General features: G+C 43.7%; 1 protein-coding gene across 1 annotated transcript; it reads right to left on the reverse strand.

Annotated features, from left to right (window-relative positions):
- Positions 1–5,879: 5,879 nt before the first annotated feature.
- SLC6A14 (solute carrier family 6 member 14) lies at positions 5,880–19,826 on the reverse strand. Its single transcript, XM_036402150.1, has 14 exons — positions 19,779–19,826; positions 19,004–19,166; positions 17,095–17,226; positions 15,447–15,608; positions 14,010–14,145; positions 13,124–13,256; positions 11,178–11,318; positions 9,988–10,216; positions 9,778–9,903; positions 9,571–9,689; positions 8,296–8,395; positions 7,792–7,901; positions 6,628–6,795; positions 5,880–6,026 (listed from the first exon to the last, which is right to left on the reverse strand). Exons 1-14 carry the CDS (start codon positions 19,824–19,826, stop codon positions 5,880–5,882), a joined length of 1,914 nt encoding a protein of 637 aa, XP_036258043.1.
- Positions 19,827–20,418: the final 592 nt, after the last annotated feature.

The raw sequence follows: 20,418 nt of genomic DNA on the forward strand, positions 1-20,418 counted from the left end.
TATGCACGTCATGGAAACACATACACAACCCATGGCAAAGAGCTGTCTTACTAAGGAGGGATTTACCCAAGAACAGAGTTTATCATGGATATATGAGATGCTTCCAGTGTGCTCCCCACATTGCATTGGCACTTCTCATTTGCTTAACTTTCAAAAAAAGTCTCTCACAGGTACAAATACCATCCTTGGAGAACTGGGGGTTCCAGAAACAAAGACAATTTGGAGAAGGAAGTAGCTGAAGTGAGGGCCTAGGAAGACTGGAAGACCCTCTGATGTTGCATCAGTGGGACAAAGAGCACTTGGTGCAAAGTCAGTCCTTTGGGTGTAAGAATGAGGATTTCTGACTGCATTTGGTGAACTCAGGATGACACCAAGCTGCCAAATGAAAAAACAGATGCAATTCTAAGATGTACAAGAAAAGTCATTCCAGTAGAGAGAAAACAGTTTTAGTATTCTCATACAAAACATCTGGAATAGCCTGCAGTACTCTGCTTGTTTAAGAGAGTTACTCAAGAAGGAAAGGAATAAAGGAAGAAATGAGAGGAATATGTCTTTTTCTTGGCTAACTGATTATAAATGGAGAGCCATCATGGTAGATGTCTCTCTGAGAAGCTCAGTGTGCCAGAGAAGATGGACAGTCAGGCTGAACCACAACACTGATAGCTGAGCAAAGGGAATAAACTGCTCCTGGTGAACGCCAAGGGCTGCACCTCTTCTGATGGGGCTCCTTGTACCTTCCAGCACTGGGGCAGGGGCTGTCCCCACCCTCCCAGCAGCTGATGAAGCACAGGCAGTAAAGCCAACACTTAGGCCACAAAGTTCTCCGGGCTCCTGCAGCTCTGGTTTAACTTCAGACCACAGCTGCACAGTCATTAGTGTTTACAAAACAAGTTTCCAGAGAAGCAGAATTACACACTGAGGAAATAATAAGCAGCAATGTAATCAGATGTGAGAAGGAGATCATTTCATTACCTGAACCAGGCTTCATTATTCACCATTTCCCTGGCAAGAGCTGATAAATGCAGGCTAATGAATCTTCAAACTCGAGCATTTGGAGCTGCTGGCTCAGTGCTGCCACATGCAGAACAGGACCAGGACATCCAATTGTCAGCTGAAAGCCCAAGAGGTAAAATACAAACTCATCCATTGCAGCACTGCAGTGAGAGGAGGGATTTAACCATGCCTGGCTTGGTCTTACAGAGTCACCTTGGCTGTGGGAATGCTGTGGCTGCTGTCTGGCTCAGAAGAACAAACCCTAAACAGCCCAAGAACAGTAGAGGATGTTGTGGACACTGGTGATGTGTGCAAAATCCAGAGCCAGATCTTTGGGAAAAGCCTTTCAGGACCAACAGTATCAGTCCTGACAGTTCCTTCCCCATCTCAGCTGTTAAATATCATCCTCAGCCTGGTCATGATACAAGATAACTACAAAGACAGAGGCAACAGCATCAACACACAAAAAGCAGGAGCTTTGTCCGCTTCTGTGGCACTGTCATTTCTTTAACACAGTTCCCTGTTGCCTACTGTAGCTATTCTTCCTTCTAAAAAGCAGGGAAACAGGAAATACACCACTCACTGTAGACAATTATTAAAAAAACCCACCCCAACCCCCCCCAAAAAATACCAAAACACAAACAGAAAACAATGTTAAAGAAAATATCAGATAAGGGGAGCAAACCTCCTTAACATAAATGAGTTCTCAGAGTTGTGAAGACAATCTCTGCTTTTCCTATACTTTCTGCATGTATCACCAGCAATGTGGATCCCCAGCTTTATATGAAGAAGCAGAACATTTGGCAAGGTTCCTCTGGAAGGAGCTTAGACACTTAACAGCCCACATAAGATGAAAACCTATTCAGAGAGGAACACACATGTCCTGACATTAAAGAGAAATACTGCCCTCATCTGTCTCCCAGTGACAGATTTTATTTTCCTGCCTCGTATGCCTAAGCCATTCATCACTTCCAGCATGAAAAGGTGACTCTGTTGTTGCAACCAGCTCCAAAGTCCGTGCTTGGACTCAAGCTATTAAGCAATGCTCCTGTTGGTAAATGGAATCAATATGACCATGTTGCTGCAACAGAGTTTAAATGTAGAAATTTCTCAATTCTCTACACTGAAGACAATGTCTAGGCTCAGAAGAAGAAAATAGTTTGTAGATTGTTTATAAAACTAATCAAAGTCTGCACGTCCAAAGTTGAGTGTGCAGTTTCACAACATCTTAATGGCAGGAGCACCATCCCAGATCATCCAGCACAAGCAGCCAGGTCTCATTTTATGACAACAAACTGACTCTCTGGCAGCTCAGGGCAGGGGTCTACTATCAACCACAGAGTGTGGATTTCAGGATTCCCCCAGCAGCACGATCAGCTCTCACCTAGACCAAGCCTGGAGGTGGCCACAGGTGTGGCACAGCCACAAGCTTTGTCCAGCCTGGAAGGCAGGTGATGGAAAAAAGGCTGGATGCTTCCTGCCCCATAGCTCCACACTAACATCTTGTGTCCCCACCTGAGGCAGACAGACTGGCTAAAGCTTGCCAGAAACATTTTGATCTATACAGAAATGCTCATGGGAACTTTTGGGTTTTTTTAAAACAACCCTGAAATTAATTTTGTTTCTAATTGCTATCTAGTTTCCTGGACAAAAATTTTCAACAGTCCTTCCAAACTGATTTTCATGGAAACATCAATCCCAAATGATCTTTCCCAAGATCACAGAAGAAGCAGTGCACTCAGGGCTGCCCAGCCTCAGGCCCTCCAGCTGAACCAGGGCTCCCTCCAGTGACTCTCCCTCACAGCAGATTTTCCCAGGTCACCATCTCCAGAGTCTGGTTAATGTCTCAGCAATCAGTCTCTCACTACAGCCTTTTTGCCTGACACCTTAATTTGATCTGTCATTTCACAGCCCTGTAGCTCTATCTGAACAGGTGGAATATGACAGATTCCTCTCATTATTTTAGTCTTTGTCAAACACTGTTATTAATTCACCATAATCTACACGCTTCTGGATTTTCCCATAAGCATTCTCCTTTCTCTCATCAACAGCTGCATTTTAACACTCTGTGATTCCTTCCCACATTGCCATCTGCCTTCCCAGCCTGTCCTGGGTGTACAACGTGGGTTTGCTTCATTGGGGTCTTACCTGGAGGTTCCTCTTCTGCCTTTGAAGTACTTCAACAACACTCAGGAAAGTAAAACTAAGAACCAAAATTCCTGGTGGTCATCTGCTTGTGTTTAATCATTCTGGCCACAGAACACCTAGGGAAATTCCATGTGTCTTCATGCTGCCAGTATTTCACTAGCATGTATGTGTAGCTACAAGCTGCCTTGCAGGCATCCAGGGTAGGTGGTAGAGGTGAACATGAACTCTGCTTTCTTGAAAACACCACAATTCATCTTTTAAAGGGAAATACTTTGATTAACACTGGTGAAGGGGGATCTGCCATCATTGGTGCTTGCTGCTGGTTTCACCCTGTGGAACTCAGGCTGCCCATAGCAAAGCCAGTCATGGTTTCCATACTTTTTTTTAATTATAGTAAGAAACTCTGCCAAGAAGTTCTACTTTCCTGATTGCTTGAAGGAAAATAATGAAAGTCTAGAACTCAAGAGATTGTGCAATTAAGGGAGATGTCCAGATGAAACTACACCCAAACTCTGTTGAATGTGAATCTGATTGTGTCTGGCAGAGGACACAGGAGAAAATTCAATGCATTTCTCTTGGGAACAATGTTCTTTTTCTTGTAAATGAGTTAAAGGTTGCAGATATGAATCTTAGAGCTTGAGGTCTACTCCAGTGAGCCCTGTGTGCAGCAGCAGCAGCAGCAGAGGTTTCTTGCAGGGCAGTAGATGGCTGGTATGAGCCTTCAGCATCTCCTTTGCAAAAAATTTCCTGAATCCTTTCTGAAGCTGTTTTGTCCAATGTCCTTTCCCACCCCCTCATTGCCCTCACTCATTACTTCACTAACCTCCCTCTCCTTCCCCGAGTCTGTCCCTTCCCAGGTGGGAGCTGCTGTCAGCTCCAGCAGATGGAGCCTGCTCTCAGCCTCTCCAGGCTACTGACAGCTCTCTTTTCTGGCTGAACAATGATCTTGGAGCAGCTGGAGTGCAGGAAAAGGCTCCTCTTCACCAGCTTCTAGTACAGGCTCCAGTCCTACAGTCCTTTGTATAAATTCCCATTTAATTACTTTCTGTATTTTCTGAGGCCACTCCAAAACAAGGCTATTGCACTTTCTAAGACAAGACTTCCTGGAGGTTGAATCTTTCCAGTTCAAGCTCTCAAAGGCTTAGGATCATAGAAGCTTTTGCGGCCACCAACTCCACACACAAAATTAAAAGTTTTAGGTCCAAACCCATTAAAAACAGAAAATCACATTTTATTCGCCAGTTCCAAAATCATTAAAAACAGGGGGGAAATCACATTTTGTTCACCATAAAGTGTTGATTTGTCACAAAAAAAAAAGAAAAAAAAACCACACAACCATAACCCCACCCCCCCCACATATAAAACATACCAAAGGTATGCTGCTTGAGCAAGAAAGCCACTATCCACACTCCTTCATGTCCAGAAAAAGTGACAAAGCCCTGAGAGGAAGTGACAGCTGAACACCCTGCTGCTTTGCTCCCAAGGAACCATTATCACAGTGAGAGATGTTCCTCAGCACACCAAATGTATTCATTCTTTCCTCAGTATTTTTTTCCCCCTTTACCTGGATTCACTTGTAATACAAATGAAATCGGCTTCTCTTCACACAAACCCTTCCTGCCTATGTAGATGCTCAAGTCTGTGTTCCTAAATACATTACAAACTTCATAATTTTTCATTCATTTCATTATTTCACCAAATTTTGGAATACCAGCACTACAAGGTAGTTGTAACCTTGACTTTAAGTTCTGCTTCTTTGAGCCCTACCATAACACTGTTTGAATCTTTTAAAAAAAGCACTTTGGGTCTCCTTTGGAAGGGAAAACCCAAATCTGAGTGAAAGAAGCAGAAAACAACCTGATGGGTAAAGCATTGATGAAAATAGGAGAGCAGACAAACCAGAATTCAATGGTTACTCTTTCATTCTGCAGAGCCTAATGACAGAATATGGAAACATGAGGTTTTTGAATTAAAGACAGATGAGGGCGGAGCACAGGGCATGACAGAAGATAGCTCTGTAGGCATCCCAAGGGAAATAATGAGAAATAGAAAGCAGCCTGCTTTTCACCATGTTTAAACCTTTTTTCCTGCAATGGCAATTTTTTGCCACTCAGTGTTTGTATAGACAACACACACACACATGTTGATCATACTCAACACCAAATCCTGAGCAGCCTCTCAGTACACTGAGCAAAGCTTAGACAGAGAAGAATTATCCATGTTCCCTGAGCTCCAGTGCCAGGCAGCAGCACACCCATTCCCCTCTGCTGACTGCACACCCCTGGGGTGGCAGAGCACAGCAGAAGGCAGCAGCTGCACCTCAGGGCACACACACACACACACACACACACACAGAGCACCTTTGGGCTCCAGCTGGGAGCACCAGAATGTCTTTACTCTCCCCCACACTTGTATCTGCAGCCCAGCTGGATACCAGCTGGATGGAGTTAAGCATGCCCCGTCCAGCAGCCTGGGGAGCCTGCAATGGATTATCCTGCCCTCTCAACCTACACACCTGGTGAGATCTCAGAGCCTAATTGATGTCTTCCTCCCCAAAGACTAAAACACTAAAAATAAATAATACAACTCGCTTTCATTTGGGGGCTGGATATTAAAGAGGCAGGGCTGTTGATTTGCCTTTCTTTTTTTTTTTTTTTTTTTTTTGCGTCGTACCTTTCCAATATTAAAAGATAAAACCCAAATATATATACTAAAAAACAGTCATCCAAACAGCCATCTCAGCGTCGCTTGTACACGATGGCAGACACAGTGGGAATCTCGTGCTCCTTGTTCTTGGGGTCTGCCATGTGGCTGTACCGCTCTCCCCGGTGACGCTCCAGGTAGGGGCCCCAGTTTGCTGTAGGCCGGCAGCAGCTGACAAGGCGCTGCAAAGCAAAACCAAGAGGCATTTAATGTCTTCCTTCAGTCCAGGCTGCTTCTAAAATTCAGCAAAATTATAGCTCTAGACATGCACTGCAACTCAACAAATGGCGAATCACCGAAGTTGTTTAAAATCGTCCTGAATATCTTTGGGGTTGGTGGGTTCTGGACACTGAGGTCAAAGAACAGGGAAAGCTGTGACCGACACAACTGTTTGGGAAAGCTTGCCAAGAGCAGAACTTCTCAGATCTGTCACTTGCTTTGGTGAGGAACAGGAGGCAAAACTCCAGAAAATTATATGGGGATAGAAAGCAATAGAAATTCTTCCAAGAATTTAAAGAAGCTGGAATAGCAACAGAACTGATGAAAAATCTCTCTCAAATGGTGTATGTGCACTCCCAAAGAATTAGACTTTATCTTTTTATCAGAACATGGTAGGGTAGATGCACCTTTGATGCAACTACCAGAGATAATGCTTTGGTCTAAAAATCCATTTGAAAAAAATGTCTAAGTAGTAGATGCTTTGGAGAAAAAAGCACAGGTGGTCCTGATAATACCAAAGAAATTCAGATTTGAGGCTATATCAGTGGGGTTTTTTGCCCTTACCTCAAGAAAGTTTCCTTCAGCTTTAAGTATTTTTACAATAGCAACAATAGGAATCCAGATGACGCTGCAGATGATCATGCACCAGCCAAGAATGTTTCCCCAGGCTGGGTATACCACTGAGCCATAAGTGGGATTTGAAAATGTGGTCAAGGACCAGACCAAAACAGCCTAGAAAAAATGGCAAAAACAACAAGAGAAAGGCAGGTTTACAACAACATTGAATTTGCACTGCTTCCAAGTTGGTTTAATAAAAAGAAGGGTTGTCTACAAGTTCTGCACAGTTCCCTCTTGTTTCCTGAGTATGAGAACAGTTGTGCAGGATTTGGTGTTCAGTCATCACCAAACAGCAAGACTGAAGGCCAGGACTGAAAAATGACACCAGTGCTGAGATGCACTAAGTATATTTGTGTTTAAACATAACTTGATCTCTGGGTTCTCTTTAAATCTTATGTTGGATAATATATGCATTGCTGGCTGAGCCCAGTACCCTTCTCTGCATGTTTTATGCATTCCTGTATTCCATTATTTACAGGAATACAGGAAAGAATCTAAGATTAGAAATTGGCAAATATTGCTTCAGAAATCGGATAGTTTTAAGCAGCATTTTCTAAACTATAGTCTGGGCAGATTACAGGTAATGTACTGGCCAGAGTGACTTGCCACTGTTCCTGGATTGGGAATGCTAATAAATTCTGTCATAGTAACATAATCCAACCATCTGCACTCACAATTGGAAGTACAGGTTTAACAAAAACCAAACATTCAACAGGACATTTAAAGGTCTCAGTTAGACAGGAGAACAGCAGAACATCTGACCCAAAAATGGGATTTCCCTCAAAAGGTTTTCAAACCAATCTCAGTCTAAAATTAAGATAATCCAGCTGCCAAGGCAGAGGATCTAGTTGCCCTGTGTTAGTCCTTGGGAGCGGAGACCCAGCTCTCTAGTTACTGATCTCAAGCCACAGCCTCTCCTGGAGGGAATCAAAGGAGGAGGGAATGTATCAGAAAGCAGAGACAGCCCATAGTTCATTTCACTGGCACAGCTATGCCCCATCTTTATACACAGAGCCTGGGCAGTCTGCCCTGAATCTTCACAAAGAAACCTCTTCAATATTAAGTTACTAAATTCCATCCCACTAACACAATCCAGTCATGTGCACTCACTATTAACAGCACAGGAGTGATGAAAAACCAGCATATTTTCCACCACAGCCAGAATGAATTGCTCTTCTTTCCAATCATCATTTCAATGTCTTCAATGAACCTTTTTCCTCCTGTTGGAAGAAAATCATGGGACTCACTGTAAAGCAGGTACCTCCCTTGCAGTTGGGGTTACTCAAAAGTGATCAAAGAAAAGCAATAATCAAGGACAGTTTCTCCAGTTCTGCATTAAACTTTTTTTTAATCATATTATTATTCAGATGGTTAACTTATAAATTCTTTATTGTAATAATTAGTATTTTATATCCCTGGCACTGCTCAAGGCCAGGCTGGATGGGGCTTTGAGAAACGTGGTCTATTGGAAGGTGTCCCTGCCCATGACAGGGGCTTGAAACAGGATGATTTTTCAAATTCCTTCCACCCCAAAACCATACTGTGACTCTATGATATACACTGCTCCTGGGATTGCTTAGTTTAATTAATGTATTTTCAATGGAAATAATTTACCGTAAATGTAGACAATGCCTATTATCTCCAGGGCACCTGAAATGAGGAGTCCCCATCCAGCACAGAAGTGATCTATTAGGTTAACCCAGTAAATTCCTGCCTGCAGGACAAACATTAGAGGTTAAAATTTGAGTAGTAACATCCAAATAAGATGCATTTGTTCAAGACAATTTAACTAATCATGACTCTGAGTTTTTAAGTTCACAGTTCTCCAGGTCAAGTACAGATTTGTGAATATTATTTTCTTTAAATCCTCTATGTAAAGTTGAAAAGCACATCTAACAAAATACTATAGACGCTAAAACCAAGATCTATGCATATATAGAACATATATAAACAGCTGAGAGCAAGATTTAAATTTGGAGCTTACAGGAATAAATTTGGGGCTGAAGTTTTTATACTGAACTACAGCAACAGCTACACCAGTTATCAGTTCTGGGAGGCTTCAGTCTTCCTACATGCCTGACTTCTCCATGGGGTTAACCACAGCTTTGAACACCAGCATGCAATAGCAGGATCCCAGAGCAGGAGGCAATCTCTGAGCCATTCCACACTCTTGTGATTGAGTCCCTTGCAAGCTTCCCCACCACCCTGTTTATGACTTACGTACTTGCTTGACCATACAAATGTCTACTCACCACAATTACCTCCTTCACATTCTCAGTCTAATTACACACATAAATCTGCATTTCTAGATGGAGTAATAGCAGTGAACCTTTATACCCTTAAAAGCAATTGCCTCAAGAAATTTTACACAGTATACTTGAAATTCCTTTTCTGTATATCTATTTATATAACTATACACATGCAGGAGAAGTAACCATGCAATCTACAAATGCTCATGAGCTAATGGGTTTTTATTACACGGATAGGCCATTCCTTAATTCCTGTCCTCCCTGGTAGTGAGTTCTGAACAAAAAGATCCCATCAGCATTTATTAGCAGTACCCACTGTGCTGTGGACACGTTCTATGCGTGTACTTGTGATTACACAAACAAATTCCTGAACTGAGGAACCATAAATCAGGCTGATCATTCACAGGCTCTGTAAAAGCCTTCTATTTAAAAGCATGTCTCAGTTCAATAATCATAGAAAACCTTAGGTTTTTCAAGCTTTCCCTGGGAATTGCTTGCTTGTGTGTTCAGGCACACTGTCAAAATTCAAGGGTCTCTAAGACTTATCCACAAAGACAGCAACAGTTGCAAAGGGTATTTTGATTTGAGTTTATCACTTGCAGCATAACTAAACTCACTACCAAAAAACTTAATTTCTTACCTGAGTAACACAGATAAGCCCAAGTAAAAACAATATTGCACACACCCCCAGGGTTATAGGTAGTCTTAATTTTTTCATCACGCTGGGATTAATATCTTGAATGGTGGTTGTAAGTGTTTCTGCAAAGGAAGAAGTGAGTTTGAGCAGCAAAATTAAGAAAGGCAATGGTCATCTGAAAAGACATGAGTCACTTAAAACCCCACTTACCTACAATGGCAAACTGGGAGTCAAGGCCCAAAAGCACAAGCATGAAGAAAAACAAGAAGGACCACAGAGGAGAAACTGGTAACTGGGAGAGAGCCTCTGGGTAGGCTACAAAGGCCAGTTCAAACCCTGGAAAGCAGTGGAGAGAAGGATGTTATTGTCGTGCCTTGGCCAATGCAAGTCCCAATACCAACAGTGTGACCATCAGCCTACCTGATTCCACCACCTCTGAGACAGGCCTCTGAGACACAAATGCCATATGTCCCAGGATGGAGAATATTGCAAACCCAGCAAATACACTGGTGGCACAGTTGGTCACACAAACTAGAATGGCATCTGCATAGCAGTTGTTGTGGAACTTGTTGTATGAAGACAAAGCAACAAGCCCGCCCCACGCCACAGACAGGGAGTAAAATATCTGGGTGGCTGCATCTTTCCAAACCTGCCAAAAAAAAAAAAAAAAAGAACATGAGAATTGCTGTATTACTTATAGTATTTATCATAAACATTGAAGTCTGTCCAACATTGAAGCTCAAGGATATTTTTTTTCATTCAGCCTGTGTATCTAATTCTATTTCATATGAATTTTAGGGAGGATAGAATATAGCATGCTGGTGACCTTGCAGTCTCAATCACAAACAGTATCTCTATGGTGTCTAAAGGTCACATCCCAAGCATGTTGCCAAATACTTAAATCTTAGTGGGCTAGCCCTGAAGAAAAGATTAGATTTGTTCACATAGGTGAATTGCTGAGATATGAATCTTGGCACAGAGACAACAAATAAGGACAACCAGGACTGGCTGCAGGAGTGAGAACTTCCATGTAGCCTCCCACTTGTGTGACCCAAACAAACCACTCCTGCCTCTGATGTAGCCCCTCAGCTAGTGCCAAGCACTCATATAAATACCACAAATAAATATCACACCTAATAGTTGCTTTTGATAGAACTGCAATAATATTGGCACAAGCCAGAACAAAGAAAGTTCTGGCTTTCTTTGCATGAGGTGCCCTTCCTGGTCCACCTAATTACCCAAGGTAATTTCCCAGGCAAGGCATGGCCTGAATTTCAAAATCAGGGATCCCTTCAGCATTATGATAAAGTCCCTTAAAATTATCAGCAAGAACTTTCTCAGCAGATCTCACTAAGATTAAACTCCAGCATGATCCCCAAGAACTGTTTAGAAGCAATAGCACAGTTCTCATCACTGGTGCGGCAGGGAGGGGGAAGGAGGTGACTGTCTTTCAATTTGAGAGTAGCTGGAATAGGCGCTTGGACTTTTTACACAGCCAGCTGCTGATACAAAATACAGGGCAGGACCTGAAGCACCTGACTGGATAAAAAAGAAGAAAGCCACATAACCAGGAAAGTGTGTCACACTTCTGGGGCTGAACTTCCTCTCACCTCTGCCTCCATCAGCTTGGTGATGTTGGACTCTTTCCCAATGTAGTACTCGATGCCATCCAAAGCACCTTCCAGGGTGGCACCTCGCACCAACAGGACGAGCAGGATGACATATGGGAAGAGTGCAGTAAAGTAGACAACCTGCAGAAAGATGGGCAGGGACACACTTTAGGTGTGAGGGGATCCACAGACTTTCGTGCAGGAAGACTGGACAGGCTTTAGGCTAAGGTCTGCTGGTACAAAAGAAAAACAGGCAACCAGAGAAATGAACACATGCCAACCACCAAACCATCTGGCTTAGCCGGTTCTGGAGCTGCATTCCAGCAGAAGCAGAAGGCCCGAGCCACCTATCCACTTTTGAGATAGCACTTGACCAGTTTAAGAAATGCATTTTTCTGGCATGATTTACTGCTGTAGGTCTGGATTCAACTAGCCCAGATGTCTCTTGCCAGGCAGTGCTTCTAGCAAGTGCAAGCTGAAAGCCAGGAAAAACTAGGTGACCAGGGTGGAATTATCTCCTGATGAGCTCCCTACTACTCCCCCCGACCACCCCTCAAAAAAAAAGCCAAAACAAAATTTTTTTTTTTAAAGTCACTGTTCTGGAAGCTTTCTTTGCTGGAGCAAGGACTTTTAGGTTCTCTCAGACACAGTTCTATTCTGTTGTACTAGCACAATGGGACCAAGGCCAGCAGTACAGTTATTGTCACACAGGCTACGTTCAACAATGCTCTGGTTTCTTGAATCTTAGTTTCAGTGTTATTCAGATAGGTAATTGACCCAGGACTGCTGGCTCCACCAAGCCAGAGGATTGTGCCATTGTGTGGTGAGTTTGACATTTCCAAAGACTTCCTTCATGCTTGCCTAGAACAATTCTCTCTGCCTTTCATCTGTCTTGCTCCTGCCCAGCTAGATTCTTCCAAGTCTCACCTTACTCTCCGAAGAAAATTGTCTTTGTGCCAGAAAAAAAATGACAACAGGAAGAGCAACTGCCAGGAACCCAAAGAACATGAGATTAAGAGCCATGCAGCCAAATAATTGAGGCTGGGAAAGCACAGACACTCCACCCCAAAGCACTGAAACAAGGACAGAAAGCTCCAAATAGAAGCAAAACAGGAGGAGACATCACACTGAGCGGAGGAAAGGAGAAGAACCAAAGAAAGGCACAATGACAAAAGGAAAAGGGGGGGAAAAATCTGTGCAGAGAAAGTGAATAAAAGAGCAAAGGAACAGAGACTGAAGATGTAAATGATGGAGATGCAACACGAAGGTGAGAAAAGAGTATGAGAAGGAAGAAACAAAACCAAGAAAAGGGTCTCAGGTGAGGAAGGATGAAATTCAGCCTGCCTGAAGTCAGCCTAGCCCAAGAAAAACTCCAGAAAACCATGCTGCAGCTTGTGGAAATGGGAGCTCAGCAGAGACAGATTCTGAAAACAAACATCTAAGTACCTTGTCCCTACAACTAATTTCAACTCTTGGGAACAAACAACATTTCACAATCTGCCAGAAACCTGCACACACACACCTGTTCACAGCACCTGACCTGTATGGTCCAACCATCTCAACCAGACTGGAAGTACAAAATAATCACCGGGTGTTCCCAGGGCGTGTGCCCATGTGTGCCATCACATGGACGCTTCCATCACACAGCCCAGGCAACGGCTAAAACTCAGCTGGAATCACTGGCACAACAGCAAGATTCCAAAATACAGGGCAGCCCAGTGGAGTGGAGGCCCAGGAGTGAAGTAATGGCTGTGTAATCAGCACCTTACTCATATTTTATGTAACAGTTATGAAGCTGAGGAGCAGGAGGGAAGCCAAATGCTGAGCCCAGCAGAGGGGGGTGTGTTAGGACTGCATCCTGCCTTGTGCTAAACTTCCCTGGGTCCAGCTGACATTGGGAGGGCAGAATCAGGCCAAAAGTCATCTCCCTGGCCTTCCTAACATACCTTTCCAGAAGATTTGATTCCTTTATACAGGGCAGCTGCAACAATTATCCAGGCGAGGAGGAGGCAGAGAGCCAGGTACCAGACGATCCTGCCGGTCTCGTCCAGCCCACTCGAGCGCTGCAGAGCCACTTTGCTGAAAGCACACGATGCTCCCGTGAGGAGGGGATGGCAGCAGCACACAAACCTCACACACCTCCTCTTCAGCTACTTCTCCAGAAAAAGTGAGCTGCTGTGTGAGGCTATTACAAGACTCTGCAGCCTCTTCCAAGAGTGTGCAGTTAGAATTGCATGATTGGCAATGAGAAACTGTATAGTTAACTGCATTTTTTCCTTCTTCTCGAAGCCTACCAGCTCTCATCTCTCCATACATCTCCTGTAAGACCCACCTAAGATATTCTGTGTTAATCATGAAATTCTGACAGGAAAAGAAGAGCCCAAAAGAATCAGTTTCCAGGAACCCAGGGAACACGAGGCAAATTGAGACTGTGGGGCAATAAAGAAATGGCAATTTTATAACACGCCCAGATTCAGAATAAGGTGAATATATTTTACACAGTAACTCCCGAGAAAAAGAAAAGTATATGCTATGTGTAAAGATGCCAAGTAGTGCCTACCAGGACTCCAGAGAAGAGGACTTCTATAAATGGGAGTATTTTTCAATTGGTTAACAGTTGACTCACTTGCTTCTCTTTCTATACATAATTTCTCTTAAAAAAGTCAAACTTATCAATTAAATTTTAAGTCCCCTCTCTAGTGATTTGCATGCCCATGTCCCTTGACTAGATTTTTTCTGGACTGCAAGATAAGACAAAAATAAAAGGTACATCCAAAACCACAATGCATTAAAAGGTATCTTTTCAGTAATTTCTTTAAAGTCTTTACTTACTTCCAGTATTGCTCGCTGGGAAATTGCACTGGTTTGTAGCTTATGGTGCCATTTATACATGTGAGATTGTTGGCCGCGACGAATGAGTAGTTTGCACGAATGATATTCCCATGGAAGGTTGTGTTGCAGTCATTTACTGAAATCAATAAAAAGGAATCATTAATACTGAGATGACTATTATTAAAAAAAAAAAAAATCAGACTGATACAGCAAATGTGTTTCCTAAGCAATTACAGCTTCAGTTTGCCTGCTAACAATATTTGGAAACAAACCTGAAATGTCACTTGCAGCTGTGATTTCGCTACCTGACTGTAAATCAAAACACCAAGAATCTGGTGTGCTCACCACATTTTACTTATCCTCAAGAATACTTATAAAAATCAAATCTGAGCATAGTTAAAATTGTAGCCTTGGTTACACTATGGAAACCTTTGTCCCAAACCAAGGTGACACATGGATCATCTGGTATCTGATATTCATCTTATTGTGGCAGAGGGCTTGTTAGAACACTTTAAATATTTTCCTTGGAGGAATGGAAACTGGGGTTGGGAATTTTTTGCCAGAACATACAATAAAAAACACTTTATCAGCATATGTATCAGCATTTACTGGAAATTCTTGTTGAAGCCTATTTCAGGACAGCTTCGTCAGTTCAGTTTTGTGTTCCCCCAAAACTTATCAATTAGGTGCTGAAATCTTTTTTGTTTTGCCAATAAATAATCATCAACTTTTTGTTACATAAGGCCTCTTTGAAGATATTTTCAGATATATGATTGAGATATATTTACATTAATACTGTAAACAATATAATCCATCCTCACCCTGTCCTTGTTATTTTAATAATCACTGTTAATTTCCAGCTGCTAACTGGTAATTACCTCACCAACTTCACCTTTTGCCTTAAACTGGTCTGATACAGAAACTGGCGAGATAAGTGTTTGGGCTCTACATCTGCTGTGAAACACAAGAACAATGGTGTGGAGATACATTCTAAAGAGTTAATGAAGAGTGAAACCAGCGCCTCAGTGGTGCTCAGGATTACCATAGCCACAGGGGAGGCAAGGAGTAACAAAAAGACCTCGATAAAAACTGCTGCAGTAGTTTGTCTCATGGAAGGTATTTTTTTGCCACAAAGCCTGATGAAATGGGAATACAGTATTTCAAGCGATTGGAAATGTATGTACTAGAAAAAAGCTGAGGTTTAAAAGGGAAAAAAAAAAGATCCAACAAGGTGATTTCAGCCCAGTTCTCTGAAGATTTCCCAAGCATCCAGAGCATGTGGCAAAGGAGTGGATAAGCATCACTCCTCTGTGTTCAGATGCAAAACTCCAGGAAGGACTTTTGAAGTCATGGGTAGCTGTCCCGATCCTGTACTTTCATCCAGAAAACAGTCCAATTATAAACCAATAATATTAAACTGTCTGATAAGTATGGTACCTATTCGTGTCTTGCTGCAGAATTCATCTGCCCAGGAAAAGCATTCTGACCACGGCAGTACTTTTTGAAATGAGGCAAATAAATAGTAGAGTGCATAAGCAATGATAACATTGTAGTAGACAGTCACAAATGTTGAGAGGACGACCATTGTGATGCCCACTCCTAGGAAAGAGAAACACAAAATATCTTAAACACCTCAAACTCGGGTTGCAAAACCCCTCCTCCCACCAAAACAAATAGCCTTCACTTGACTTGGGAAGAAGTTGATTTTTGTTTGGTTTTAAAATATTTTTTTAACAGCAAACAAACAGCGACATTTTAAACCCATTAAATGATGGATGAGATCTAAACTGACCATCTCAAACATGCTTTTGAAACAGAATTTTAATCAGGCCCATAGAAAAATGGACTATTTACAAAGTCTAAAGGAGAAATTCAGTATTTTGTTCTCTCCCCATTCAGAGGGAAATTTAGTAAAATAAAACAAACCGTACTAGGACTGCCCAAGCCGTTTTAAAGATTCCACTGTAATGAATGCTTTAAACTATAGTAAATCTTGTAAATATTACTATTCTCCCCCTTGTTAAAATCAGTTTTGTTCTGTGAGTTTGGTAAAGCTTGACAAACTGTACCAGTCATCTTAGAAACTATATATAAGTTTCTTTCTTTACAGATATATAAAATACATGCTGTGTTTAAAACCTTTTGCTTTAAGATAGACACACTGCTTTCATGAAAGTTTCTTGTGCTGCAGAACAGAGACTGGGAAAAAGAGTAAATGTTGGGGCAACCAGTTTCTGTAGGTGACAAGCAAATTCTTGTTGGATCAGAAGGAAACTTCCTTGTTCCTACGTTAACTCCTCTGGTAGATTCAGACAAACAAAACCATTGCAGAGTCCTTTACACCCATGGTACAGGACCAGGATGGACAGGCATGAGTAAAGCACATGGTTAATTGTTTCCAAACAAATCTCCCTATGAGAGTGTTTGAAATACAAACCCTCACTACAAACTCAAACTACCACTACAGCGTGCAACAATTTCTCTTATCTCAAGAGGCACCCCACTTTACAATGCCAGAGTCTAGGCTATTTTATCTCACCAGCAGATGACTCCCAAGGCAGCTGCTGGGTGATTGTGCACAATATTGCACAAAGCACCCAGACCTGTGTGCCTGTGCCCACACTGGCAGCCAAATACAGAATTAACCCATCCAATACACAATTGCCTTGCAAGCTACACTGGACATGAAGCATAAAGAAACAGTGATAAAGTCAACTTCTAAAATTTATTTTCAATCTGTTGCACACATTACACCAGTTGTTCCATTGAGTTTTTCCCTCACACAGCAAAACAGAGATATTTCCTTCTGCCTGGACAGCTGGAACGAGAGTGATGTGCTGCTGAGCACAAGAATCTCTGATAAAACCTTTCATAACCAAGAACTTTTTTGGGGGAATCTTTACTCAACATCTGTTTATTAACTGAATAATGAGGAAGTATATACCTGGCTACAGAACACTGACCCTGTAACATTGGGAATAGTCACAACACGGATATCGGTGTCTCAGAATTAGTAACTTCATTAAGAAATCATTAATTCACAACAGTCTATTATTAGAATAAAAGGAAAGATAAGAAAACCAACCTTGAAACAATGGTAGCATTCTCCAGGCGGAAACTGGCCCTAGACTGGCAAACTGCCCAAGGGAACATTCCATGAAAAATAAGGGCAAGCCAGTTAACGCCAGCATGACGGTGTAGGGGATTAGAAAAGCACCTGAGAGGAGATAAAAAAATGGGGGGAAAAGCACAATCACACACACAGAGAAAACAATGCATCTTTCAGCATTCACCACAGTTTTATCACATTTTATATTCCTCCTTTCTCCCCTGCTCCTCACCGTAGGCACTTATTTTTAAAATAGAGAGATTTGTTTCTAAGTCCTGTTTTCTATAAGACTAAATAGTACCTGCAATGAATGTCAGAACTGCTGATTTAAAAAGAATGACTTCTCTTATAGAAAGTAAATTAATTTTATAAAAAGCTATTGAAGATGTGCTCTAATACAAGTAAGAACACTGCTCAGCTGTAGGCACCATCAGCCTTCTCCACTTTCTATTTAATCTTCCAACTTTTAATTTAAAGAGGAACAGAACCATCTCTGTGTGTGCTCAGCTGTGTTTTGCAACTGCCCTGTTAAGCAGCTACTGGACATCAAAGCATGAAGATTATTTTCTATGGTTGGCTGAGTCCTGTGTCAAACAACATCTCAGGATGGCTCTTGTTCAAGTCCATTTAAAAGTGCATGTTAACCTGATATCAGTGAGCACCTTGTTCTGTGAAAGGGACTGGCACTTCTTTGTGTGTGCACAGAAGACAGGGAAAGCGAGAGCACGAGTTTCATAAACACAACACGGTATCCCTGCAGGAATCTGTCCTCATCACTCTCAGTGAATTTAAAGCAATCAAGGACCCAGTTCTGCAAGGAACTGCAAATACCTGATGTAATTTCAGGAAGTAAATTGTCCCACAGAATTAACTGGATTACTCCTCTGTTTCAAAACAAGGATCTAACAATTGTCTTTATCAATCATGGGCAAAGGGGCACAGAAAAGGATGCAAGCAACAGCACAAATATGCTTTAAATGCAAAGTCTCTGCTGCAGCAGATGAAAAAAAAGATCTAGTCCAAGGGCTGACGTCACAACTTATTTTGTTTTCACAATTTTCTTCAACAAAACTTCAAGTAATGCAAAACAGCCCATCTCACTCCAATAAAAATTCTGTACTGGGAATGCCTCCTTATGTTCCATGTGCAGCTGTGTGGGCTGTACTGCCTTTACAGCCCAGAATTTTACTTCAACAACAGTTAGGCAGAGCAAATAGGTACATATAAGTAAGTTCTCTGCAGTTACTATTTACGCACTCTTTAATTACCAGGGGTAGCCTGGCAAGTAGATAAAACTCTGGAATACAAGCCAAGGAAACCAGTGCCTCTGCTTGGCTTTGCCACTAGTTCATTGTGTAAGGAGGTAGAGGCTCTCTCTGTCTCACACTTCCCAAGTGTTTGATCTGGGTAATTATTGAGCTGAGATAATTATTCCAGCTTAGAGTGTTTGCATGGAAAAACAAAGGTGCAGAGGGGATTCCACTATTCTCTATAAACATACTAGGTATGGTATATAACATAAACTTACCAGAGGGTAAGCATTGGGGAGGGAGAGCAGCTACTTAGACAAGTAGAGGATATTGGCACATGGACAAAAAGGTACATGTTGTTTATGAGTAACTCAGAAGATGGAATTCTCAGGTAGAAATTTGCAACTCAAACTAAGTACTGTTTCCCTTCTCAGCTGGTACCCAAAAAGCACATAGGTGCCTCTAAGTGCCCTTTCCCATGAGCAGGCTCTATCCCAGTTCCCAGGGTGATAGAGCTCGTGTCCAGCTTTGACAGAACATGCCCAGCCTCAGAGCTGGCCCTTGGAGCTTTCTCTGTTCTCTCCTGGGGATAGCAAGGTGTGCCCCCCTGTGACCCTGCTGTTCAGCACAGGTACCTCCTCCATTCTGGTAGGCGAGGTAGGGAAAGCGCCAGACGTTGCCCAGGCCCACGGCATAGCCCACCAAGGACAGCAGGTATTCGCTTTTGTTTGCCCAGTTGCCACGCTCCACGTTCTCATCGGTGCAACTGGCATCTCTTTCGTATGTCAAACTGAAGTCCTTTGAAGAGAAGAGGGAAGACTTGTGATACCCACCAGGCAAGAAGGGCAATCATACCATCATTTCTCTGTCCAGAGACGCACCTTGGGATAGCTGACCAGCCAGACAGGACGGGCAGAGTCAGTTTTTTGGCTGCCAGTCCACCTGGCCCCTGGCAGGACAGCACAGACCTGTGAGAGACGGTCCCACAAGAGAGCCCAAACACCTCCACAATTTTGCCTTACTCCTGCCTTACTCCTTTGTGCTATCAGCTCCAGGAGACTCCTCTATTCTGCCCCTGCCGATGCCCTCATACTTGTTCAGATGTTCACATCAGCACATACCTGTATGCCCACACCTGTCCTAGTGCCTTGCACATGTGCCGAGGAGCTCATCCCACTTTACCTTCCACTACCTGTTTGGATCTCACCTGCCCAGACAGCTTCATACCTGCCCTCAGCTGCCTACGTACCTGTGCCTTGCTCGCCCGAGTGCTGCTACGCCCACCGGGGCACCTCCACAACCCACCTGCCCAGGTGCACCCACACTCGCCTACATTCTCGCACACCTGCCCAGGTGCCTCCGCACCCCACCTGCCCGGGAGCCTCCGGCCAGCCTCCCCCGCCGCCTCACCTTCTTCTTCCCGCAGGACAGAAAGCCGGGCAGGCTGAGCATCCCCATCTCCGCCGCCGCAGCCGCTGCGCTCTGCCCGCGCCGCCCGCCGCCCGCCGCTTTATCGGAGCGGCAGCCGCCCGCCCCTCGCTGCCCTGCCGGGAACCGCGGCCCCTGGGCTGCCCCAGGGCCCGGGCGGGGCCGCCTCCCGCCCCCGGGGCAGCCCCTCGCAGCCCGTGCCCGCTTCCCCGCCGCGCCCCGCCCGCTGACCCTCCTCCGGCCCCGCGCCCACTTCCTCGGGAACACCCACCTGCCTAAAACACCTTGCACGGTCACCTGCCCACTTCCCCTCCTAAATACTGCCTGCCCTCCGCACGCCCTCGCTCCTCGCCTTACCCCGACCCACTTCCCTGCCGCCAACCTGCCTGGGCTCGCTCCCCCAGTCAGGGCTCTTCAGCTCTCGTTGCACCCCTGCCTGGCCGCCTCTCTGTCACACACCTTCACTTCTAGCATGTCCCCCCACTCCTTCTCCTCTTCCAACACCTACCCACACACTCTCCTTCCTGTTTTCTACCTCAGGGCTGCCAATTCCCCATCAAACACTGACCCTCACCTGAGCAGCCCACTCTGCTGCTCCCTATGCCTGCTCCCCACGGAGGCA

The sequence above is a fragment of the Molothrus ater genome, chromosome 14, assembly GCF_012460135.2.
Source record: "Molothrus ater isolate BHLD 08-10-18 breed brown headed cowbird chromosome 14, BPBGC_Mater_1.1, whole genome shotgun sequence".
NCBI lineage: Eukaryota > Metazoa > Chordata > Aves > Passeriformes > Icteridae > Molothrus > Molothrus ater.